General features: G+C 35.9%; 1 protein-coding gene across 4 annotated transcripts; it reads right to left on the bottom strand.

Moving 5' to 3' along the window:
• Positions 1 to 10,324: 10,324 nt before the first annotated feature.
• On the bottom strand, positions 10,325 to 13,711 carry LOC132615303 (zinc finger protein 4-like). Of its 4 annotated transcripts, none has more exons than XM_060329869.1 (3): positions 13,413 to 13,711; positions 12,176 to 12,257; positions 10,325 to 11,311 (listed from the first exon to the last, which is right to left on the bottom strand). In XM_060329869.1, exon 3 carries the CDS (start codon positions 11,204 to 11,206, stop codon positions 10,520 to 10,522), a length of 687 nt encoding a protein of 228 aa, XP_060185852.1. In that variant the 5' UTR covers positions 11,207 to 11,311; positions 12,176 to 12,257; positions 13,413 to 13,711; the 3' UTR covers positions 10,325 to 10,519. The 4 variants fall into 4 exon arrangements, with proteins under 4 accessions (XP_060185852.1, XP_060185851.1, XP_060185853.1 ...); XM_060329868.1 differs by having other exon boundaries at positions 10,325 to 11,300; XM_060329870.1 differs by lacking the exon at positions 12,176 to 12,257.
• Positions 13,712 to 23,743: the final 10,032 nt, after the last annotated feature.

The following is a 23,743-nucleotide window of genomic DNA, read 5'->3' as shown; positions in this document are numbered from 1 at the left end:
TTTTATTTTTTACTTTTAGATGGGTGGGAACCCACAAACTTCAAATCCTGAATCCGCCACAAAAGTCATTGTTTAAATGCTTTAAAGATGGTTTCATATCGATTATATCCCTCCATTTATAATTAGAGATCTTGGTCCAAACTTTAGAAATGGAGAAATTATTCGTACGGAGTGTTTTCCCTTTATATGAGCTAATATACCACCCAAATTTTATTAATCGAATCAATGAATTCCAACACTAAAGTAACATCTCTGTGTTTTTGTTTCCTTTTCTTTTTGGTTTAGATACGTCGCAATAATCTATGGAAGGAATTGAGGGGGGGGGGGGGGGGGGGTGGAGGTTGCACATGTAATTATACCCTTACCTCTTTTATTGTTGACTGTGTGACCAAACTTTGGAAGTTGTATGTAACATATATAGTGAAACCTCTCTATAACAGCATCGTTGAGTCGGATTTTTTTGTTGTTATAGAGAATGACTGTTATACACCTATAACAACATTGACATTTCGAAAATATTTCGTTGTTATAGGAAATAAAAGATGCATAAAATCTAATTTTTCATTTTTAATTGTCAAATTCAAAGCTTAATCACACTTCATATAACGAAGAAAACCTTTTAATGATGAAACTAAATATATTCAAATGATATTGTTTGTCATAAATAGTGTATTAAAGGTCAAATATTTGGTCAAAATCTCTACACTTATTATTGATAATCATAAATATTCTATTTTTATAAAGATTGTTAATTATTATATTACCAAAAAAAGAAGATAGTTGTTATATGTAAGCCTGTCAATTGGGCCGGGGGCCGACCCGGCCCCCCAACCCGGTAAGAGGGTGATGGGCTGGGCTAGTGGAAAAAATTAGGGGGCTGGGCCGGACATGCCATTTAGCCCGGTAGCCCGGCCCACCAACAGCCCGGGTTCTGGCCCGGCCCACTTCAAATTAATTTTAAAAATAATAATTTATTTAAGTGGTATATTTGTGTATATCTTGTATATGTTAATGGTATATTTGTGTATATCTTGAATATGTTGTTGGAATGAAGACTCCCAACGGCTATTTAAGCGCTAAAAATTATAAAAAGTTGAGAATGTGATACAAGATTACATAAGTAATTTAAAATAAAACTTCAAACTTAAATGATAACATTGCAAATTCAAAACATACAAACTTGAACGGTTAACTTGTTACAAATGAAAAGTTCAAAACGCTAACATCGATGGAGAAATTTAAAGAAGAGATAAACTTCAAAGTTTAATTTTGTGCCTTTTGTCCAAGTTCCTACGTAACGGATCGGTACCCCCAAAAATTGGTTCGGACTTATGGAGATATATTTGACCACAATGTTGACATTTAATATGTTCTTCATCTACTTGCTCAAAATGCAACTACACCGGACTTGAAATTAATCTTCGGACTGGAGGAGGAGGTAGAGGATTATCATTATCCATTAAATTTAAATTTTGAAATTTGAATTTGGAAGTTGGAAGAGAGAGAGAGATTTAGATGAGTAGGAAATTTAGGGAAAGAGGAGAGTAGGGAATTGTGAGACAATATGGAGAAGAGTGAATGGTATTTATAGATTGAAAATAGGGCCAAAATATAATTTAAGGATCTTCATGATTAAAATAAAGTTGACAACACTAGATTTTAAAGTATCAAACTTAATAAATTTTAGAAATAGATTTTTTTAAAAAAATAATTAAAATTCGGCCATGCCTACTAATAAAACCCGGCCCGACCCACTTAGCCCACTACGTACCCCTACCCGGGTAGGGGGCTAGGCCGGACACCTCTTTCCCTCCTCCAACCCGACCCCCAACCCGGCCCACTAACTATGGCCTGGCCCGGCCCCCAGCCCGACCCCATGTGACCCCCATTTATATGGCCCGGCCCGATCCGACCCACTTGACAGGATTAGTTATATGAGGGGTAATTTTACAAAAGTCATATTGTTATGAAGTTGGTTGTTGCTGTTATAGGTAAAATGTTGTTATAGAGAAGTAAAATATAACATAAAAAATTGGTTCCAAAAAAACTTAGTTGTTATAGAAGAGGTGTTGTTGTAGAGAAGTCCGATTGTACTCCATATATACACACATACTTGTATGTTGATATCGGATATTGGACTAGTAGTGATTGTTTGTTTGGATGGAATAAGGCACGTTGAAGTTTTTGGTTGAATGTGAGTTGAATTGGATAATCTTGAAAGACTTAAATGGCTCTTATACTTCAATTCCTCTGCTTCTTATCCCCGGAGGGGGGGGGGGGGGTGTGTGTGTGTTGGTAATTGGTGTATCCTACATGATGAAACACAACTTTTCCCAGGAACTCAAGGCAAGTCTCCCGATATTTCAAAAGAAAATCATGCAAATCATATTATGTATGAGGTAAAATTGCTAAAGTATCTTTCAGACTATCAAATGTTTCAAAAGTATCTAGTTTGATTTTAAGTGGCTTAATAGAGTAAATTCTTTTCGCTTCTAATACATTATATTACAAAAATTATAAACCTAAAAGTGTCGTTACACGTAGTTCAACAAAAAATGACAAAAATGAAAGCAAACGAAAAAGAGCTAGTGATAGAGAGTTGCACGAGTGCCAACTTACATTGATTGTTACATTTTGGATAAGAATAGAAATAGTGAATTGCCAAACGGAAACTTGTCTTTAATTCATGAAATTGAAATTGAAATTAGCTGAAGTTTCTTAGATTAGTAACGATAAGGGTTGCGATGAGATAGATAAGATTTCTCTATCCTTAATTAGAAATTTCGAATTTGAAATGTGGATATAAAAAGATCCCGTTAAGGAGCACCACTCCCCCGTGTCTTATGCAGTACGCATCTAATAAATTAGTCAGGACCCAACATAGATATCGAACATCGGGTAAGAAATTTAAAAGAGAAAAAAATTAAGAGATGTTGAGATCTCTTTTACAGTTGGGGGACAGCTAACTTCATGTTGTACTTATTCGGGTTTTAGATAAGAGAAGAGATTTCCATAAATAAGCAAAAAAATAAGAAGTGTGACATTTTAATACCCATGTGTCTACACAAAAAGGCATGCTCCATTGGGACCCAATCGAAAATAATCAAAATTTGCGTGACGAGTCGGTAACCTTTGACATTTTTAGGGGTCCCCACGTAAATTAATGGTTTTGAGGATTGACATGATCATAATGAACTTGGAGAGATTCATGAAAGATGGACAGGACTTTAATTAATTTTCAAGGCTTGATTTAGAAATTAAACTGGTAAAATTTCTTGAAAATGATTTCAAAATTTTAAAAGGATAGTGTGGCAAATCTTAACCAGGATTTTTAGTCATTAAAAGGGTATACATAATATCTTAGGCAGATCAAATATCAATAAAATAAGAGCGATCGTGTTAAGTATATAAGAGATAAGTTATGTGTTCTTAAGAGGTGTGCCGGTCTAGGTCCAAAAAAGCAAATAATATCATTAGTGTGTTAGGTTGTTGTACATAATATTAGCACTGGTCTGCGTGCAAGCTTGGGCAATAATGGGTCAAACGTCAATGTTCACCTGACCTAATGAGGCAAAACCCACGTCCTTGAGATGATGGTACGGTGGATCAAACCTTTGAGAGGATGTTGAGTCCTTAGGAGGCGGTAAATGTAACAATCTAGGCAAATTCATTAGAGGAAAAATACGAAAAAGAAATTGAGTACATAATGAGACAAACCTTAGGCCAAATTAACTCGTTTTAAATTAATGTGAGCCTAAATTCAAAGCGGACTATATCACTAATGAATTAGACAATTATAATTTCATATTAAAATTTTCTTCTATCAAAAGACTAGAAGTTTGGGGGGGGGGGGGGGGGGGGGTTGTTGATAAATCTGATTGTAACTTGAATTCTTTTTCTTTTTTTTGTTTAATTATGACATATTCATCCTAAACATCCATCTGAATAACACAAAAGAGAGGCAGCAAATTTCTTGGCCTTAGACTATTTTTAGTTATATTGAATTAGCTAAAAGAATGTTTCTTTAATTTTTAACTTTTCACCATATTGTCATCATTGGCTTCCTATAATGTCCCAACACAAAATAATGAATGAGAGGATAAAAGAACTTACGGGATGCAAAAGAATAGAAGACTCACTATCATTTAATAAGCCAAGCACAAGAAGAGTTTTCATTCTCTCCACATCTGATATTAGACATCATGGTTTTAATACTTTTGTCATCATTTCAAATATTTATTTAAAACATAAATGATCACTTCGTTTATAATGGATGGCAGCTAAGGCATTTTGTTTTCCTTATCTTCATTCATTCATGGCTTCATCAACATGGTGATAAGTGATAACCATCATTCATATCCTCATATTCTTTGTCAATATCACAACTCATAAAGATTATAAAAATAAATAAATTGGTCTTGAGGTGGACCACAAAAGTTTTAGTTCCTAGTGAAGTTGAGACTTGAGAGCCAACTTAGTTGGACTGATCGGTGACATAAATCACACCTTTTTGTAATGTATGTCGTCCAATAGTATTTAGTGAATGTTTTCCTGTGTGTATGCATGATATTTTTCCAAAAAGATAATAGGTCTGTTTATAATAGGCTGATATCATTTGAAAATAATAAATATCATTCTGAGACCGGAAATAAACTTTAAAACCATCATCTTACAAGCTAAACTTTTTATGATAAACTGACATCACCAGCACAAACTCTTGCGTATTTCACTGATTTTTTTTTTTAAGATGAACTTGGCTCGGACCTACTCATTACTCTTAATGAGATAATTTATCATAACATAGATATTTATGGCTCGTATAAATCACTAGTATCAAAAATCTTTTTTTCTTTCTTAAACGATATGTCTAGTTAAAGTTCATCACATAAATTGAAACTCGGGACTAATTAGAATAAATTTTGGAAGGGTGATATCTAGTAATATTTGTAGGTCATTGCCATTATGCTTACTGAGATCATTCTTGATCGATGAACTTAGCTTGGGCCATTTGGAAGGAGAAGTACCCTACAATCAAAGGAAATTTAATTTCTACCAAGGATAATGCATATAATCATAGTCGGAATCAGAATTTTAAATTTATGGGTTCAGAATTTTGAAATGAAGACTTCAAGATATAATAATAAAGTTCTAAATTTAATATATGTACATATTTAATGAATTTATTAACAGAAATATATTATTTAAATGAAAGCTATTCCTCCCGTTCACTTTTACTTGTCTACAATAAACTTGCATATCCCTTAAGAAATAATAATTGAAGTGCATATTTTTGATAGACTTGAGAAATGATTTGAAATGAGTAATTAATGCTAAGGTAAAATAGAAAAAAATAATTATTTTTCTCATTCTATGCTAAAGCTAGTGAAAAATAAAAATGAAAATTTATTTTTAATATAGTGTATAAATAAAAGTGAACTAATAAAGTACTAGCTAGATTCGGTCAAACCCCTATCCGAGTAATAATTAACAAGGAAGGCTTATCATTATATGATTGGGACGTAAAAAACTGTATCCTAAGCAACTGAGTTAAAAAGAAGAAAACAAAAAAAAACAAAAAAAAAAAGGGAACTGCAAGTAAATATTGTTTTCTTGCATTTTTGTTGATAGAAAGGGAGGTGAAGGGAAAATAAAGACTTTGGATTGGGCCAAAGAGGATTGTAAAAAGTACCCTTTGTCACTATTTGGTTATTTTTGCCTTCCAAGTTTCAATGTACTCTTTCATATTATTTAAAAGTAACTTAGATATTGAGATATTACACAAAAAAGATAGTGTAAGTTGCAAATTTTATATTCATATCAAAGGAACGAATGAATACATGTTAGTTTAGGCCATACTCGCTAAGACGTGAGATTGAAGTCATTCTTCCAAAGTAGTAAAATCTAGGAATATAAGGGCTTAATTATACAAGGCTCTGATTTCAATGTTGTATTTTGATCGTAAATACTAGTTTATTAGACTTATGAGTTTCTCTTCAACGTAGGCGAATCTACAGCAATCACAACTCATGTCACCGTTCGTTGGGAATCCTTACGTAGCGGATGAATCCCTTTTGTCCACAATCTAAAGATCCCTCTAACGGGTGATGTAGAGATTCTTTTATTTATTTATTGTAAACCCTACCTGTCAACTATATGTGAAAAATCATATTTTTTCCTACACCCATAATGGTGTATTTTTAGGCTAGTAATAGGGTTTTAGGAGAGGGACTAATGAGTTAATGAGCTAGTTAACCGTTAACACTCCCCTTATGGATGGACCCAACCCAATTGCAATTTTCCAACATTTTCCCTTCTCCATTTGTCTTCCTCTTTCTCCGTCTTCTTATCTTTCGATGTGTTGTATAGAAAATTATGTTGTATAGAAAAATTAATGACTTATTACTTATTTATGATTGGAATTGAGTATGTAATGTTCATTGAACTTATATTATTAATCCTTTATGATTTGGATTGATTTAGTCTGAGAAAATTGAAGAACACCATTATTGAGTTTTGTTGATCTTGAAAGACAAAACCTGTAGAAGAAGACAAAGTGAGTCTATTAATTTTTTTTAAGTTCAGGTTGAATCTAATCATTGAAAATCCGTATTAGGAGGTTGTATATCAAATTTAGAGTCATCTGGAGTTGTGATTTGTGTTGGAGCAAAGAGCTCTCACACACTCAGAAATAATACTTAGCTACTGCACAAGAAAGTAAAACAGTAAGCTAGTTCTAAGAAGAAATAAAGCAAGCAGTTAGTTGGTGAGCAAAGAAAATCTTAAGTTTTGATATTGCAATGGATACTTTTATTCTTCAGCAGAGAAGCCTTTAAATTGGCATTACCTCTCAACTAAAATCATTAGACGTGCAGAAATAAAAGGCACTAAGTCAGTAGTGCTTTCAACTGAAATGAGAAACTTAAGGACCAAAATAACAACTAACTTAGAGTACGTCAAAAAACAGTAAAAATACTAGGAAAGCTGCAGTAGTTTTTTTTTTTTCTCTGTTTGAATCACTTATTCAACAATTTGGACCAAACTTTGAAGTAAAGACGTATAGATGAAATTACATTATGGCGATTCTTAGAATTTTGTGGCAAAATTCTGGCAATCCATCACAAATCGTAGTTATCAGTTAGGATTTTTGACAAAGAAAGCTTCCCCCATCAATTTGAAATTCGTCATAATTTGTGGCCAAAATTCTAAAGATCTATCCGAATTTATCTAGAAATCCTGATGACAATTTGGAGTTCTTTGAAGTTCAAAGGGAATTGACTCGAGTTCTTTGAAGTTTAAAGGATTATATGAAAATAAATTCACTTTTACCATAATTAGCAATAATATTCCACTTTCAAAAAATAACAACAAAATTTTACAAAACATATACAACGTCCCGCAACAAATCCCATAAAATTTAAAATTTTAGTTCTTTCGTACAAGCCTACTAGTCGTTGTCCCCATTCCACCTGCCGGCCATCGCAGCTCTACCGAGACAACCACTGTCCGCCAAAAAAATCACCGGACCTTCTCGCCCATAGTTTTTTTTTTCTTTTTTGCCGACGTCCCCATACAAATTCTGTCCGTTGCTTTTTTCTTCATCGGAGTTCTCTCCCGTGGCTTCCACAACTTCTTCTCTCCATATACGTTTGTATATCATTGTATATCACTATATGTTGATGTATACACTTGACATACACATGATATACATTGACATCTCAAGATATACATGTAATATACAGTGATGTACACACTTGTATGCTGTTGTATATACCTGTGATACATAGGACATACAGTAATATACATTAGACATACGCCAAATATATACAGGAATTACGCTAGACATACGTTCAAACCACCGCCTATTCCACCGTAACAATAGAAAAACCACTTCCATACAAAAAAGGAAGAAAAAAAGTGTTTCATTCTAGATTTAGACAGATATGTTCTCCGGCAAAGGAACTGCATGCGGTAAGACTTGTTAGCGGCAACATTGTCTCCATTTTCATTATCTGAATTCTCAAATTGTATTTCCTCAACAAAATCATCCGGCTAGGTACTTCCAGATACTTTGGAAGGTGTAAAATGGGTACGGCATTGGTGGGGAAAAGAGGAGGAGAAGCTGATGATGTCGTCGTTATTACGGCGCAGGCAGGAGTTGGGGATGGATCGTAACGTTAGGTGGCATAGAGAGACCAAAATATGAGCCTAAAATCAAGGGATACCCCCTACGTTTTTGAGAAATATTATTATGTTGGGTAACTAGTTGAGAATATTCACAAAAATAGTAATTATGGATCCTGCTTCATCATATGGTGTAAAATTCTCAAATGAAAATGGAAATGCATTCCAACTTTCAAGCTTGTTATACTACTAAAAAATCTCTATTTTCCCACTGAAAAATGTTCAGTGGCTATTTTCCACCGAATGTCGGTGGGAAAAACCTAAGTAAAAGTGTTTTCACATGGAAAAAATAGTAAGTTTCCTAGCATTTCAATAGGAACCTATTTCTTACTATGCGTTTTCCCAGTGAGCTAGTTTGGTGGGAATGAGATGGAAAAATCATATTTTGTAGCACAAATTTCCCATTGAATGTCGGTAGGAAAACTCTTTATTTCTAGTAGTGTTAAAGAGTATGGAGCACCTAAGCATTCGTTTTTCTTTTTAAAGTAACAATTCTCCATTAACAATCTCAATAGTAGTGGTTCATACTGACAATAGTTAGTGTGAACTGCGATTTTTCAATAATATTGCATCTGTCGCCATCCATAATATAGGAAATAAGTGCCTTTATATCAAACATCAATCATTCAATTCTTTTCGTGTTTGTTACTGAAACGTGTAAATGGTTCGACCAGATTGAGTGTACTAATACCATATGCTGTTAATCTAACTTATGCAGACTTTTGGTACTCTATTAGATGAACTATTCTGAATGATTTAGTATTTTTTTGTAAAACGACAAAGAGACTCCTTTAGCAAAGAAGTTAAACCTATCCTTGACACTTCTCCTCTCTTACTTATTCTCCTCTTGTGCAGGAAACAATCAAAGCATGTCGTATTTCATCTGATACCTGTCTGTCTTTTGTTCATTCAAGCATTTTGAAGTTGAAAAATATTCCCCTACATGGTTGTGGAGCGTTTTCTTTCTTGTAAACTGTTCCAACTTTCAAGTTTTTTTGTTGTTATATTGCGCTCTTCGCTTCATTCACTACTATTGTGTTTTCTTTGCTTAGCTTCTATACCAATATATTGTTGAAATACATGTTATTTGTGAGCCTATCCAAACATGTTATTTTCGTATGTTGAAAATGTCCTTGTACTATGGTTTTACTTTTACCTATGCAATGTCGGAATATAAATGAATAGACATTGGTCTTCCTTTCCCTATTGAGTGCTAAATTGCTAATGAGATTTTGAAAGAGACGAAACTTTCTGACTAGCTAATCTTATGATTGATGGTTCCGATGATCGTGGAGGTAAAGTCCCAGCCCTCCTACATGCATTAAGCGACGAATGAATCTTATTTCGTGTGTAATCTCTGAGTTAGATTTTTCTCTTTAATTGGAAGGTTTCAATACATATATTAGATATGATTCCATATGTGTCCCAATTGGCCTAAGTTTGATGAGTGCTTGGTCGTTGAGGGTTCCTCTTCCACAACCGATTCGGTTGTGTCAGCCCTATGATTGATCTAACATTTTGTTGTGAGCTGGTTGGACAAAGACAGATTTAAGGTCAAATAAATTTGAGTTCAAGTGACACCAGAATAGAGAGAGATTTGATAGGAAAGTGGAAGAGACCTATTAGTATATGATAAAGGGAGTGGAAAAGCTACAGTAATTCTTTGAAAAAGCCTGATTCTCTGCCTTTGAGCTTTCATTCCTCAATTGGTGACCAAGTGTTTTATTGCGACAATTTTTTATTTTTTTTTCAAACATGGTCATCAATGCCGATGTTTCAGAACTCATATATAGTTCTAAAAAAAAAAAAAGGCACATAACTTTGATACATTGATTACAGTAGTCCACCTTCAGTTTCCTGACTTATTTGATTTGCTGATTTAGTAACTAAATTAATTGAAAATTTCCACACTCTGCAATTTATTCCGAACTGCTTTTGTCATAACTTGCAGCTTGCTAAATACAGTCTCTTGTTCAGAACACTACTCAAGAAAGCAGATTTCTTCATAACAAGCAAAAATTCCAAATTACAAACGGATCTTACTGACATAAACAATTTGTTGGTAAATTAGCAATGAATAAATAGGGTTAAATGGGAGGCAGATAAGAGATTTGCATAAATTAACATTATCAACAGTGTCCCAAATCTGAATTTTTTAATAATATAAAAAATTTGGGATAGATAAGATTCAGAGGGAGCTAATATTGAAAGCTCAAGACAGTCTCAATCATTCATCTCCTGTACAAACAATATAGCACTAATGTAATACCACAATTATGAAAATTCTGATACAAAAAAGTAGAATAGAATGCCAAAAAAAAAAAAAAAAAAAGGACCACTAGAGTTTCAAATTAAGATCAGGCGATGTTGGATCTGTCCTAGTTTGAGGAGGTACATGAGCTACAAAATTTATGCTTGAACTTTGCCCTGAATTATACCTCACATTGCCACCACCAATTCCCTCTATTTGCCTGAAGCTACCGGGCCAAAACATCTCCACTTCATCATCCTCCACGAATACCGGCATCCCGAAATAGCGTTGTTCAAATCTCGCTCCGCTTCTAATTGCATGAATATTCGTTTCTTGGTGTGGGACCCGTTGGTGTGCGGAAGCGTGAGCTTCAACTCCAAGAGACCGAAATGCTGCCCCGTGAAGTGGCAACGACGCTAAGCTGGCGTACCTGTCGGATAACATTCCCATCCGCATTGCCCTTTTTGCTAAAGTCCGCTCCCGTTTATGTGCGTTTTGGTGTCCGCCTAATGCCTGCGAACTGTAAAACTTACGCCTGCAGAAATTGCATGAAAAAATCCTGGATAGTGCTGCCGTTGGAGGATGGGGTACTACTTCGTCACTCGCCTCACTATTGGCTTTCAATTCGGGATCACTGCTGTTGAACCCAAGAGTCAAGTCAAGAGTAACGGGCATTGGATCCTGCTGAAGATTAAGGGAGGGACCTGGACCGACTTGGCAGTTGCTGACCTCGGATTTGTCTTCTGATTCAAGATTGAAAATTGGAGGCTTCATGTTGCTTGGTGAAAAGACGGCTACGGATTTAGACTTTAGTAAACAACAGGGACTGTTTAATCAATCAATGGATGGTTGCTGTTCCTTTATTCACCTGCATATGTACTGCGAAGTATGTGATTTTTCAAACAGAGAAAATAATCTTTTCATGCTGGAGAAGTACTTTCAAGATCAATTGACCTATGATGCATGTCAATTTATAAAGCCATAAATCAAGTCGCAAGCTGAGTATGATGCTCCTCAATAGATAGACACAATTATCAACTAAGGGCACAGAAACCAAAATGAATAACATCCAATTGGAGAAGGTTAGCCCTTTTTCAAGATTTTAACTATAAACTGCAATCCGGTAAGAGGAAAAAACAGTTAAAAGTACGAAGGAATGAAACATGTGGTGGTTAACAGCAAAATAGATCCCATTTAGGTATTAACAATAAGACAGTGAGGCAGTCTATCCAACAGATTCTGCAGGGTCACACAAGGCCAAACAAGCACTAGTTTGTAAGACATGGTTATGGTCGGATATCCCCAGAAGGCAAGTCAAGGGACATCATATGAGAAGTATCAGAGAGGAGTTCTTTAGATGGTATTTATTTGCCTGTGAAATTTAAAAATTACTTTCGAATTCCTGGCTTTCTACGTGGAGACCGGATGATTTCTAGTGAACAATTATCAACACGTTGATAGTAATATGAACAAGTTCAGTATACCTGTATGCAAACAGCTTTGAAATACCCTATTCTCAAGTCAGTACCAATGCATCAAGTAGAAGTACATCATCTGTTCACATATGGGAAAAATCTACCTGCTTACAGCCTTAAACACCGAGTTTACACTGAATTTTAGACTGGTTGTTATCATAGTAATGACTCAAGGTCGACCAACTCATGTAGGAAAAAGGTTTCCTACTTCAACAAGATAGTGCTAAAATGGTTATTTAATTTAATTTTGAAATAAGAAATACAATACCTATGGAGTTTCACTTTGGGAAACAATCAGAAGAACTCCAAAGCTTCTTGAACTCTAGCAAAATTCAAATTTTTGGAAGAACCTAGAGAACAAAAGGCAAGATCAGAAAATTTCTGAAAAAAAATGGCATCCCAAGATCAAAATATACTATTCGAGTCATTTCCTGTTTTCGTACTTCATTTCATTTTCAAGGACTCTTGAGAAACCGGAAAACATCGAAGAAGCAAAGGGACACAATTTTGCTAGAGGTATCTTTATGCTTAACACAAATCTTAACTGAACCAAAAATCAGTTGAAATCTATGTTCCTCGGACTCTTCAAAAATATTGACAGGTGCATGCCGGATCCTCCAAATGTAGTGTCTTTTTGGAGGATCCGACATGGGTGTAACAGCATTTTTGAGGAGTCTGAGCAATATAGGTGGATACACACATTTTCCATGAAACCATGGGCTCATCAACAACACAATAAAGAATCTAAAGCGTACTACTATGCTTTGAACTATTGAACTACAAAATTTCAAGAAAACTGGAAAATTTCGAGAACATGTTTAACAACTTTGATAAATTAGTTCAGTTGCTCAAGTTGAAACCAAGTTTCTCATTTTTACCTTTGGTGGGCTCTACCCCAATCCATATTTTCACCTCAAGTAAACTCAACCAGAGGGCACAAGTTAGTACCAAACAACAAACTAACAATATCCAGTTTCTTCATTTTAACCTATAGTGGAATTTTGTCCATAAGACAAATGCAACTTAAAAGTAACATCATTATCTAAATTGCAATATAAAAATTGCAAAGCATGAAAGTCCAGTAAGACCTGAACTACACCAGAAGAGCAAATTTCAAGCAACTGATAGCAGATCAAGAAAAGAACCCAAACTCAGAAACCAAAAGTTCCAAATTTACAAAGAGAACAATACTCAATAATTAAAGAATCATAATCATAGTAACAATAGTTACAGTCTGGGGCAAAGCTAGAGCATTACTTACAGGAACCCAATAACTTTGTTAAAATACCTTGTATTTTTGAGAACCTAATAATTGTTTTTTTCAAAACACATAAACTCAAAATTCTGAATCCGCTTCTGATTACACCAATAGATTATTAGTAACCATAATAACAAAAATAATGAGACGAAGAAAACTACTAATAACCACAATTTTTTTTTTTTAAAGAAAAGCTCAAGATATTATCATCAAGAAACAAGAGCAAATTAACAGAAAAGCAAAGTACCCTTTTAATAATTTCAAGAAAGTTGCAGCAGGCTCAGCAGAGAATGAGAAGTGACATGACAGAATTGTTTCTGCTTTGAGGGTATTCTTAGTTTTTGCTAAAAATGGTGAAGAAGAAAGAGAGATAATAAGTACTAACATAACATGAAAGAAATAGAGATAAGATCATTGGAGAGAGAGAGATGGAAGAGTAGTGCAATGTAACGTCAGAAGAAAAAAAAGCAGACAGCAGCACATTAGTTTTAAAACTATAATTTTCTGGTTGTTGTTTTGGGGCTCTTTGTTCAATTCAATTCAACCAAAAAAGCAAAGTCATTTAACAGTGACAGAGAGGGACAGAAAGGAAAAAACAAACTAGTACTACTATTAGAAGAGAAGTGTGTGTGTAAGTCCCACCAAAGACAAGGAAATTGGATCCACCAAGTTGAAAAATTACGAAGTACTAAAAATGCATTTTCAAGATTCTGTGTTTTCTATAAAGCTTTACTGGAAGTGTTTTCAGCCTTTATCTTAGTCAAAAATACACTTTGAACAATCACTTTTTCGTGAATTTCACATCTGAAGTGTTTTTTTTTTATCTGAACTATTATCATCTATGTATTAAAACACACGTCAATTATCAGTTGTTCCCTTTTCTACCAGAAAAAAGAGGACAACTGATAGTTGAGGTGTGTTTTATTACACATATGGTGATAGTTCTAATAGGAAAATGGGACAACTAATAGTTAGGGCGTGAAACTCGCAAAAAACAATAGTTCAGTTGTATTTTTTTATCATTAACTCTACCAAAAATGCATTTTCAAGATTCTGTTTATTTTTATAAAGTTTTACTGCAAGTGTTTTCAGTATTGTTCTTCTTCTCTCTCTCTCTTGCATGGAAACCCATTACATACCCATTCCTATCTCCAATGTCCTTTCTTTCTTTTCATATTTTTGGGTTTTCATGTATTATTTTGTTTTGTTTCTTCATATCTTTTCTGTTTTGGGAGTGATTGGTCTATTTTTAGGGTGTGTTTGGTCTAAAGGAAAATATTATTCATGAGTCCTACAGTAGGTAACAACAGGCACGTTCAAGTTGACTGAAGGGACCAGCGCTTCTACTCCTCAAAATGTTTTCCAAAGAGATATTTCTTGGAAGAATATGTAATTTTCTTACTCATCTTTTTATGTTTGGCAAGTAAGCAAAAAATATTATTTCAGAAGCATCTATTAAGCCCAATTTTAAACTCAGTAATAACTTGTTTAGGCAAGTCATTTAAACATTAAAAGTATCTATTTCCTTAAACAAAAGCACTTATTGAAAGTGTTTTCCTTTTTATTATATCAGGGAGGGGGAAGGGAGAAAGAGAAAGAAATTGCTACTGATGGAGTTTGAACTTTCCAACTTTAACTGTGAAAAATAGGAAGCATATTAGTGGGTTAAATCTCAACCCACATATTGAAGGTGTTTGGCCAGGCCTTAAGTGAAGAAAGAAGTTTTATGGATAGTAGTAAAAGATATTTTTTAGCTTTTAAGGAGAAGCTACAAAGTAGTTTTTCCCATAAAATAAGTGATTTTCATTTTTTAGGATGAGATTAGGAATATCGAAATTTTATTTACCAAATTAATTAGAAACTTCCTTCTTCATAATTGATAAGTACTTCAAAATACTTTTCGAAACTACTGGCCAAATATAAATTACTAATAAAAGTAATTTTCAAATAATTAGTCAAACATAAATTACACACAAAAAAAGAGCAATCTGGTGCACTAAGCTCCCGCTATGCGCAAAATTCGGAAAAGGATTCGACCCCGAGGGTCTATTGTACGCAACTTTACCCTGCATTTCGAAAACACTTTTTCAAAGAGGTACTGCTCAGAAGAAACAAATTTCACCACTTTGCCAAACAAACTCTAAACTAGAAAAAATGGTCAATTTCAAATTATTTTTTCTAATTTGAATATCACTTTAAACTTCATCTCATTTAAAAATTTAAATTATTTTTTATTTATTTCTTGTTCACTTTCATGAGTGGAGGAGGGTGTTTGATGCTGTCTCAGCTCCAACTTATCTATGTGAAGTGACATGCACATTAGTTGTTTTTTGTATAGCCCAAAGACAACATACCACATTTAATGCCATTAGGCAAACCAGACAAGAGCCTGGCCATGGACCACAAACCACCACAAAGATGTGTGCCGGCTCCTCGTGATACTTATGCTACTTGTACTCAACGAATGTTCTCGTATCCATTCATAGGTTAGATATTCTTTTTCTCCTACAACAAAATTCAGTGGTCATGCCATATGACTACCAACATTTAGGTTGAATCCATAGACCAAATTTTAAATTGCACCACCAAACATTGTGGTATTAATTAGAAATTTCAGGTTTAAGTTTTGCAAATGGGAAGCTCTACTCTTTTTAATGGGCCTCACGCTGCAAGAATCCAAATTAATCGAAGCCCCAAAGCAAATATCGAACCTCAGGTAACAAATAAAAATAAAAGGTTTAAATTGCCATTGGAAGAAGAGTGATGAATGTTTGTCATAGCAATATTCTATTATTGGATCAATTAGTGCTAATGACACTTTTAATTTTGCGTTGTGCTAAAGTATTTGACACCATCCATATTTGTATGTGACTTTTAACAAATTTTAACATTTCGTATTCATTGGATTATGCAACAACAGCAATAGCATATTCAATTTTATCTCGCGAGTAGGGGCTGGAGAGGGTGGGGTGTACGCATACCTTACGCCTACCTTGTGTGAGGCAGTGAGGTTGTTTCCGATAGACCCTCGACTCAAGTTTCAAAAATAGGTTTGACAAATACAGGAGAAACAAAGGTAGTAATACAATGGAAGAATAAGATAATAATAGAATAATAATGATGATATAGATAAGTAGGAGAGGGAGCAGAAAAGGTGTTATAAGCTAGAACCATGCTCTCCCACAGGAAAGAGAGAAATCGCTTGACGACCTACTAACCATCTACCCTACTCCTCGATCTCCATGTTTTCCTATCTAGGCTTATGTCATCGGTAAGTTGAAGATGTGTCATGTCATGTCATGTCTAATCACCTCTCACCAATTCTTCCTCGGTCTATATTTATCTCTCTTTGGACCTATCACAATCATCCTCTCACACCTCCTTACTTCGCATCTATGTTTCTCCTCTTTACATGCCCGAACCATCTCAACCCCGCTTTCTCATCTTGTCCACTACTGAAATCACTCCCATCTTGCCTCGTGTATCTTCGTTCATAGTCTTATCTCTCTTAGTGTACCAAAACATCCATCTATGCATCATCATCATTGTTATATTCATCTTTTGAACGTGTTAATTCTTAATTTGCCAACACTCTACCCCACACAACATAGTTGGTTAATAAGCACTCTATAGAACTTACCTTTAAGTCTAAGTGACACATTATTATCACACAAGACACAGGATGCGAGCCTCTATTTCATCCACTCATCATTGTCGATCTCCCTATTTTCTTAGATTATTGATCCAAGATACTTGAAGCTTCTTCTTATGGAGATGACATGTGTATCAATCCTCACTTCCACATCTGTCTAATGTGATGTGTCACTGAACTTGCACTTCATGTACTCTGCCTTAGTCTTGCTCAACCTGAAACCTTTAGACTTTAGGGTTTGTCTTCAAACCTCCAATCTACCGTTAACCCCGATGTGTGTCTCGTCAATCAATTTTATGTCATCTACGAATAATATACACCATGGTACTTCCTCTTGAATATGTCGTGTCAATTCAACCATCACCAAGTCACATAAAAATGGGCTAAGAGTTGATCCCTCGTGCAACCTCATTTCGATTGGGAAGTGTTCTGAGTCTCCTCCCACAGTTCTTACTAGGATTTTGGTTCCAATGAACATGTTTTTAATCGCTCTAATGTATGACACAGACACACCTCTAGACTCCAAGAATCTCCATAAAACCTCCCTATGGACTTTGTCGTATGTTTTTTCTAAGTCAATGAACAACATATATAGGTCTATTTTCCTATCCTTACACTGCTCCAACAATCTCCTTAGAAGATGAATTGCTGCAGTAGTTGCTCCGGTATGAATCCGAATTGGTTCTTGAAAATAGACACATCCCTCCTCAGCCTCACTCAATCATCCTCTCCCAAACTTTCATATTGTTTCTTAGTTTTTAATCATCCCTATAGTTAGGGGTGTACAAAGTAAACCGATAAACTGAGTCAAACCGAGAAAAAAACCCGACTAGTGGTTTGGTGTTACACCTCACATTTTCATACGTTGAGTTTCGCCGAATGCTAGTTGTCCTAGTCTTGGGAGGTAGGACAAATTTTTTGAGGTCATGAGGATAGATATTTCCATCTTGGGTATATAATGGAGTAAAACCATGTTTAGTAAGCCTCGGGAAGGTTTAAGACTCGTCGTATCATCGGAGTTAAGTTTTGGCGAAAGTTTGATAAAGTGTCACATTATGACGCAGTATGTGGCGCAACATGCTAGCAGCAAAGCACGCTTTGCGGAGACACAGTTGCGCAGCAAAGTGTGACAGTGAATTTTGGTGATGTTCCGAGGCCTGCGACCCAACATGCGGCTAGCAAAGCGCGCTTTGCGACCTCGCAACTTCGCAGCATGTTGTGTCAGTCCAGAATTTTCTGGACTACTATAACTAGACCAAATTCGACCTTAAATCATATTTTCACCATTTTTGGACCTAGAAATCTCTAGAAACTCTCTCAACAAGTCTTCTTATGAGCTAAGAGCAAATCCAAGAGAAATCAAATATTAAACACCAAGAATCAAGAGAATCAAGTGCAAAGAGGCTCACTAGGGTTTGTAGAAATCAAGAAATCCTTTGGTATTGGAGTTGAGGGTTTTCTCAAGTAAAGTATCTTCATCCAAAGATCATTCCTACATAATCAAAGGTGATTTTTACATCTAGTTCATATTATTAAAAGTATTGAGTAGTTGAAAGACTTGGATTAGAAAAGAAAGTAGAATATGAGCTCAAATATGGAAATAATGGTATTTTGAGTAGTAAGTTAATTTGAGTCATGATTCTTAGTATGAGATGAGTATAATCTTGTTATGAATGATGCTAATGACATTGAAGAAGTATTATGGGAAGAATGAATATATTGTTGTATTGTAGTCATGTTTATGGATGACTTTGAAAGTGAATTTGAGAAGTGAACAATGTTTAACTTGAGAGATCTATTGATTGTGATATTATGGGAGTTGCTATTGCTATTTGGGAGTTGTTTTATTACATGGATAAAGTTGTTGAAATAAAGGAAATGCTGCCCAATTTTCATTAGCTCTTAGTCGCTTTAGTTTAGACTCAAGCATGTTTGAAATGATCTAATTTAGCACGAATTCTCTTGATGTAGAGTTGTGAGCTTGGAAGGAGAACGCTTAGTTGTTAAGGAGACGTAAAGGTATGTGAGGCTAGTCCCTTCTTTTTCTAAGGCATGATTCCGATAATACGACTTCCTTTATCTTTCCATGACTCTCTTATATTCCGGAAACAATGAGTCTATGATTATTAAGAGCTACTCATGAGGTAACAATAATGATGACGATGAAGGTAAGTCTAGAGGCTCTAAAGCTTATGATATGCTATTCTTATGAAGCTCATGATCCTTATATGATTCCTGGGTGTTAATCATTTTTGTTAGGCTCACCTTATTATGCTATTCCTTTCAAGGTGAGACATGATGATCATGACTACTCCATAATGGAATAGGGGGTTCTCGACCTTACGTCACCCCGATAGAGTCGTAGCTTTTACTTGAGTTCTTATGCATGCTATATGATGAGTATATATGTATGGTTACACCGTGCCTAGATGGTCGGGCATGACACCGCTAAGGCGGGCAGCTTATGATAACACCGTGCCTATTTGGCCGAACATGACACCGCTAGTGGACGGCGTGATATGATTACCCCGGACGCGGGCTTATGATGTTATTGATTCGGACAGCCTATATATGTATGTGTGTGATTTGTTTTAAAGATAAGAAGGAGTGTGCATAATTTCGCCTCAAGGGGCAAGCAGTTGTAGTTATACTTCCTCATTATGTTTTCTGCATTTCCTTATCATGTTATCACATATGCCTTACATACTCAATACATTGTTCGTACTGACGTCCTTCTCTTTCTATGGACGCTGTGTTCATGCTCACAGGTAGGCGACCCAGATTCTTAGGAGCTACTCAGCAGATTCACAGGAGCACTCCACTACTCTGGAGATGCCATTTGTTGATACATTCTTTTATGTATATATTCGGGCATGACGGGGTCCTGTCCCGTCCTTATGTCTCAGTACTCTAGAAGAGACTCGTAGATACGTATGTGTGGATAGTAGTTGTCTCATAGATACATCAATGTATATTTTTTTATATCATTTTTGCAGCTGTGAGGGCTTATGTATGTATATGTGTTGCCTTGGAGATTATGTGTGTCCAGGATAGGTGTGATGATTAGCGTAATGAGTGGTGCTCGGTAGTCAGCTCCGGGTACCCGTTATGGCCCCCTAGTCGGGTCGTGACAAAGTGGTATCAGAGCAGTTTGTCCTACGGTGTGTCTACGAGCTGTGTCCAGTAGAATATTGTTTATGGGTGTGAAGAGCGCCACACTTATAAACAGGAGGTTGCGGGGCATTTAGGAACTATTGACCTTCTTTTCTCATCTTAGATCGTGCGGTAGAGCCAAGTCAAGGATGCAACTATATAATATTTTCCCATCTAATTTTCAGTGATGCCTCTGAGAAAGAAGAAGAAAGTCAACGCAATACTGGCGCTGCTGGGGAAGGTACCAGCCGAGAACCCTTGGCTGAGCTAGGACATAGCGAGGCTCAGGGTGCCACTCCCTCGCATGCTACCGCTATTCCTCCAGTAGCAGAAGAGCATGAAGAGGTCTCCACTCTAGCTCCAGTGCCTCCAGTTCCTCCACTGGGTGCTTCGGGCCAGCTGATGACCGAGGCTATTCAGTTATTGGCCCAGCGTCTCCGAGGGGTAAGTTTATTTCCTACCTCAAAGCAATAAAGATGATTGCAAAGGGCTATATTTATCATCTAGCCCGAGTTCATGACACCGAAGTAAAGCCGGCGACTTTTCAATCCGTCCCGGTAGTAAATGACTTTTCGAATGTATTTCCAGATGAACTTCCAAGCCTCCCACCGGAGCGGGAGATTGATTTTGCTATTGATGTGTTACCGGATACTAAACCAATCTCTATTCCTCCTTACATAATGGCTCCTGCAGAATTAAAAGAACTAAAGGCACAACTGAAATATTTGCTTGAGAAGGGATTCATTTGGCCTAGTTCATCGACATAGGGAGCACATGTCTTGTTTATAAGAAAGAAGGACGGCTCTCTACGAATGTGCATTGATTATAGACAATTGAACAATGTGACAATCAAGAACAAATATCCACTTCCGAGAATCGATGATTTGTTTGATCAATTACAGGGTGCTAAGTGGTTTCCCAAAATTGATTTGAGATTAGGGTATCATCAAGTGAGAGTTAGAGAAAAAGATATTCCCAAGACAGCATTCAGAACCAGATACGGCCATTATGAATTTCGGGTGATGTCATTTGGGTTGACTAACGCTCCAGCGGTGTTCATGAATTTGATTAATAATGTATTCAGGCCTATCTTAGATCTGTTTGTGATTGTATTCATCGATGATATTCTAGTATACTCTCGGACAGAAGCAAAGCATGCAAACCATTTGCGTATTGTCCTTGGGATTCTTCGGACTCATGAGTTGTATGCTAAAATTTTGAAATGTGAGTTCTGGCTGAATTCTGTAACTTTTTTAGGCCATATCATTTCAGCTGACGGCATTCGAGTTGATACTCAGAAAATTGAGGTTGTGAAGACTTGGCCAAGGCCCACAACACCTACAGAGGTCCGTAGCTTCTTGGGATTAGCAGGATATTATAGAAGATTTGTGGAAGGATTTTCTTCTACTTCAGCACCATTAACGAAGCTAACTCAGAAATCAACAAATTTTCAGTGGACTAATGCTTGCGAACGCAGTTTCCAAGAATTGAAGAACAAATTAACCTCAGCCCCAGTCTTGACACTCCCAGAAGGACCAGATGTTTATGTTGTGTATTGTGATGCCTCTGGTGTTGGGTTAGGTTGTGTACTGATGCAGCACGGCAAAGTTATTGCCTATGCTTCAAGGCAGTTGTGGAAACATGAGAAGAATTACCCGACCCACGATCTTGAATTGGTTGCGGTTATCCATGCGCTAAAAATGTGGAGACATTACTTGTACGATGTGCACGTTGATATTTATACAGATCACAAGAGTCCCCAATATATTTTCAAGCAGAAGGAGCTAAATCTACGACAGAGGCGGTGGTTAGAGTTATTAAAAGATTATGATGTGAGTATTTTATGCCACCCCGGAAAGGCGAATGTAGTAGCTGATGCACTTAGCCGCAAATCAATGGAAAGTCTATGTGAAGTCCCTCCGAAGAAGAAAGAATTAATCTGTGAGCTCCACCAGCTAGCTAACCTCGGAGTTTGTATAATTGATTCAGGCAATGCAGGAGTTGGCATCGATAACCCAACTGTTTCATTCCTAGATATGGAGGTGAGGGAGCACCAATATGAAGATCCCCAGTTGAGTCGCTATAAAGATACATTTCTTCAGAAAGAGAAGTCGCCATTTGAAGTTCCTGCAGATGGAGTCCTTAGGTACCGAGACAGGCTATGTGTCCTAGATGTTTCAGGACTACATCGTCGGATTCTAGAAGAAGCTCATTACTCTAGGTATTCCATTCACCCAGGAGCAACAAAGATGTATCACGATCTTAAGCTAATATATTGGTAGGATGGAATGAAGAAGGACATAGCAAAATTTTTAGCTCAATGTCCAAATTGCCAACAAGTGAAAATCGAGCATCAAAAGCCAGGATGATTGTTACAAGCCATGGAAATCCTAGCCTGGAAGTGGGAAGTGATCAACATGGATTTTATTGTAGGTTTGCCTCGTTCCCGGCGCAAATATGACTCCATATGGGTAAGTGTTGATAGACTCACAAAGTCGGCCCATTTTCTTCCAGTCAAAACCACATATTCAGCAGGGGATTATGCACGGTTGTATCTTAAGGAGATAGTGCGACTTCATGATGTTCCGGTGTCTATTATCACAGACCGAGGAGCAAAATTTACTGATAAATTTTGGAAGTCTTTCCAAGAAGTTCTGGGTACTCAAGTGAGACTTAGCACAACATTTCACCCACAAACTGATAGGCGAGCTGATCGCACTATTCAAACCTTGGAAGATATGTTACGGGCATGCATATTAGATTTCGGAGGTAATTGGGATGATCACTTGCCACTTATTGAATTTGCCTATAACAACAGTTATCATTCCAGCATCCAGATGGCCCCGTATAAAGCTTTGTATGGAAGGAAGTGTAGGTCGCCAATTGGATGGTTCGTGTCACACCCCATTTTAACCGGGTAGATTTAAGGAGTATGACGTATTGGTGATTCCTATTTGTTTTATTTTAAGGAGTCGCCACTTAATTAATTTAACGGTGAATTAGGACACCTAGAGGTTAACCAAGGTAAAGTTAAAACTAAACCTCAATTAATAGTCTGCTTAACCAATGTGATTCTAGGTAAGGGCTCTATATTATTCTAAAGGGAAGGAATTAGGCATTCTTTAGAATCCGTTAACTTACGGTTATTCGACAAAACTTAGGTTAATTAATTTAAATTAAATGTAATGCTTAAATCTTAAGAAAATAGGTTGCGAATATTATTAAGGTTTGAAAGGAAAAAAAACATAGTGTTGTTATTTAAACTGACTTGAAGAAATACATAGAGGTCCACTCAAAAATAAAACTTATAAATGTTGTTGAGTTTAAAATAATAATTTTATTGTAAAAATGAGAGTTGCAAAATATAATGTTTTGTATATAAATAGAAGCTTTTAAGAGAAAACCCCAGCCAATTTAACTTGAAATAAAATGACAATATATTAATATAGTAGTGTAGGAAATCTGGATTTGTAAATAGAATTCAAAAGAAGTGAGTCATTTCTTATTAATGGTGCTTAGCTAAAAAAATATGCATGATTGATTCAAACTTGAAGAGCATAAAATGTACTTATAACTGCGTATTAGTGACGTTTTGAAACGTTTATGATAAAAAATGCGATTCCCTTTGCTTAAAATATATAGTCATGCCATTTTGCAAATCAATTATTCCAAATAAAATAAAAGGGCATGAAAGGAAGAGAATAACTTATGGAATTAATTGTTAGTTTCTCTTAAATTAGCTACCCATAACTAAGACTAAACCCCACTAAATT

This window comes from Lycium barbarum, chromosome 10 (genome assembly GCF_019175385.1).
Source record: "Lycium barbarum isolate Lr01 chromosome 10, ASM1917538v2, whole genome shotgun sequence".
Lineage (NCBI taxonomy): Eukaryota > Viridiplantae > Streptophyta > Magnoliopsida > Solanales > Solanaceae > Lycium > Lycium barbarum.
This window is presented reverse-complemented; position numbering and strand designations above follow the sequence as displayed.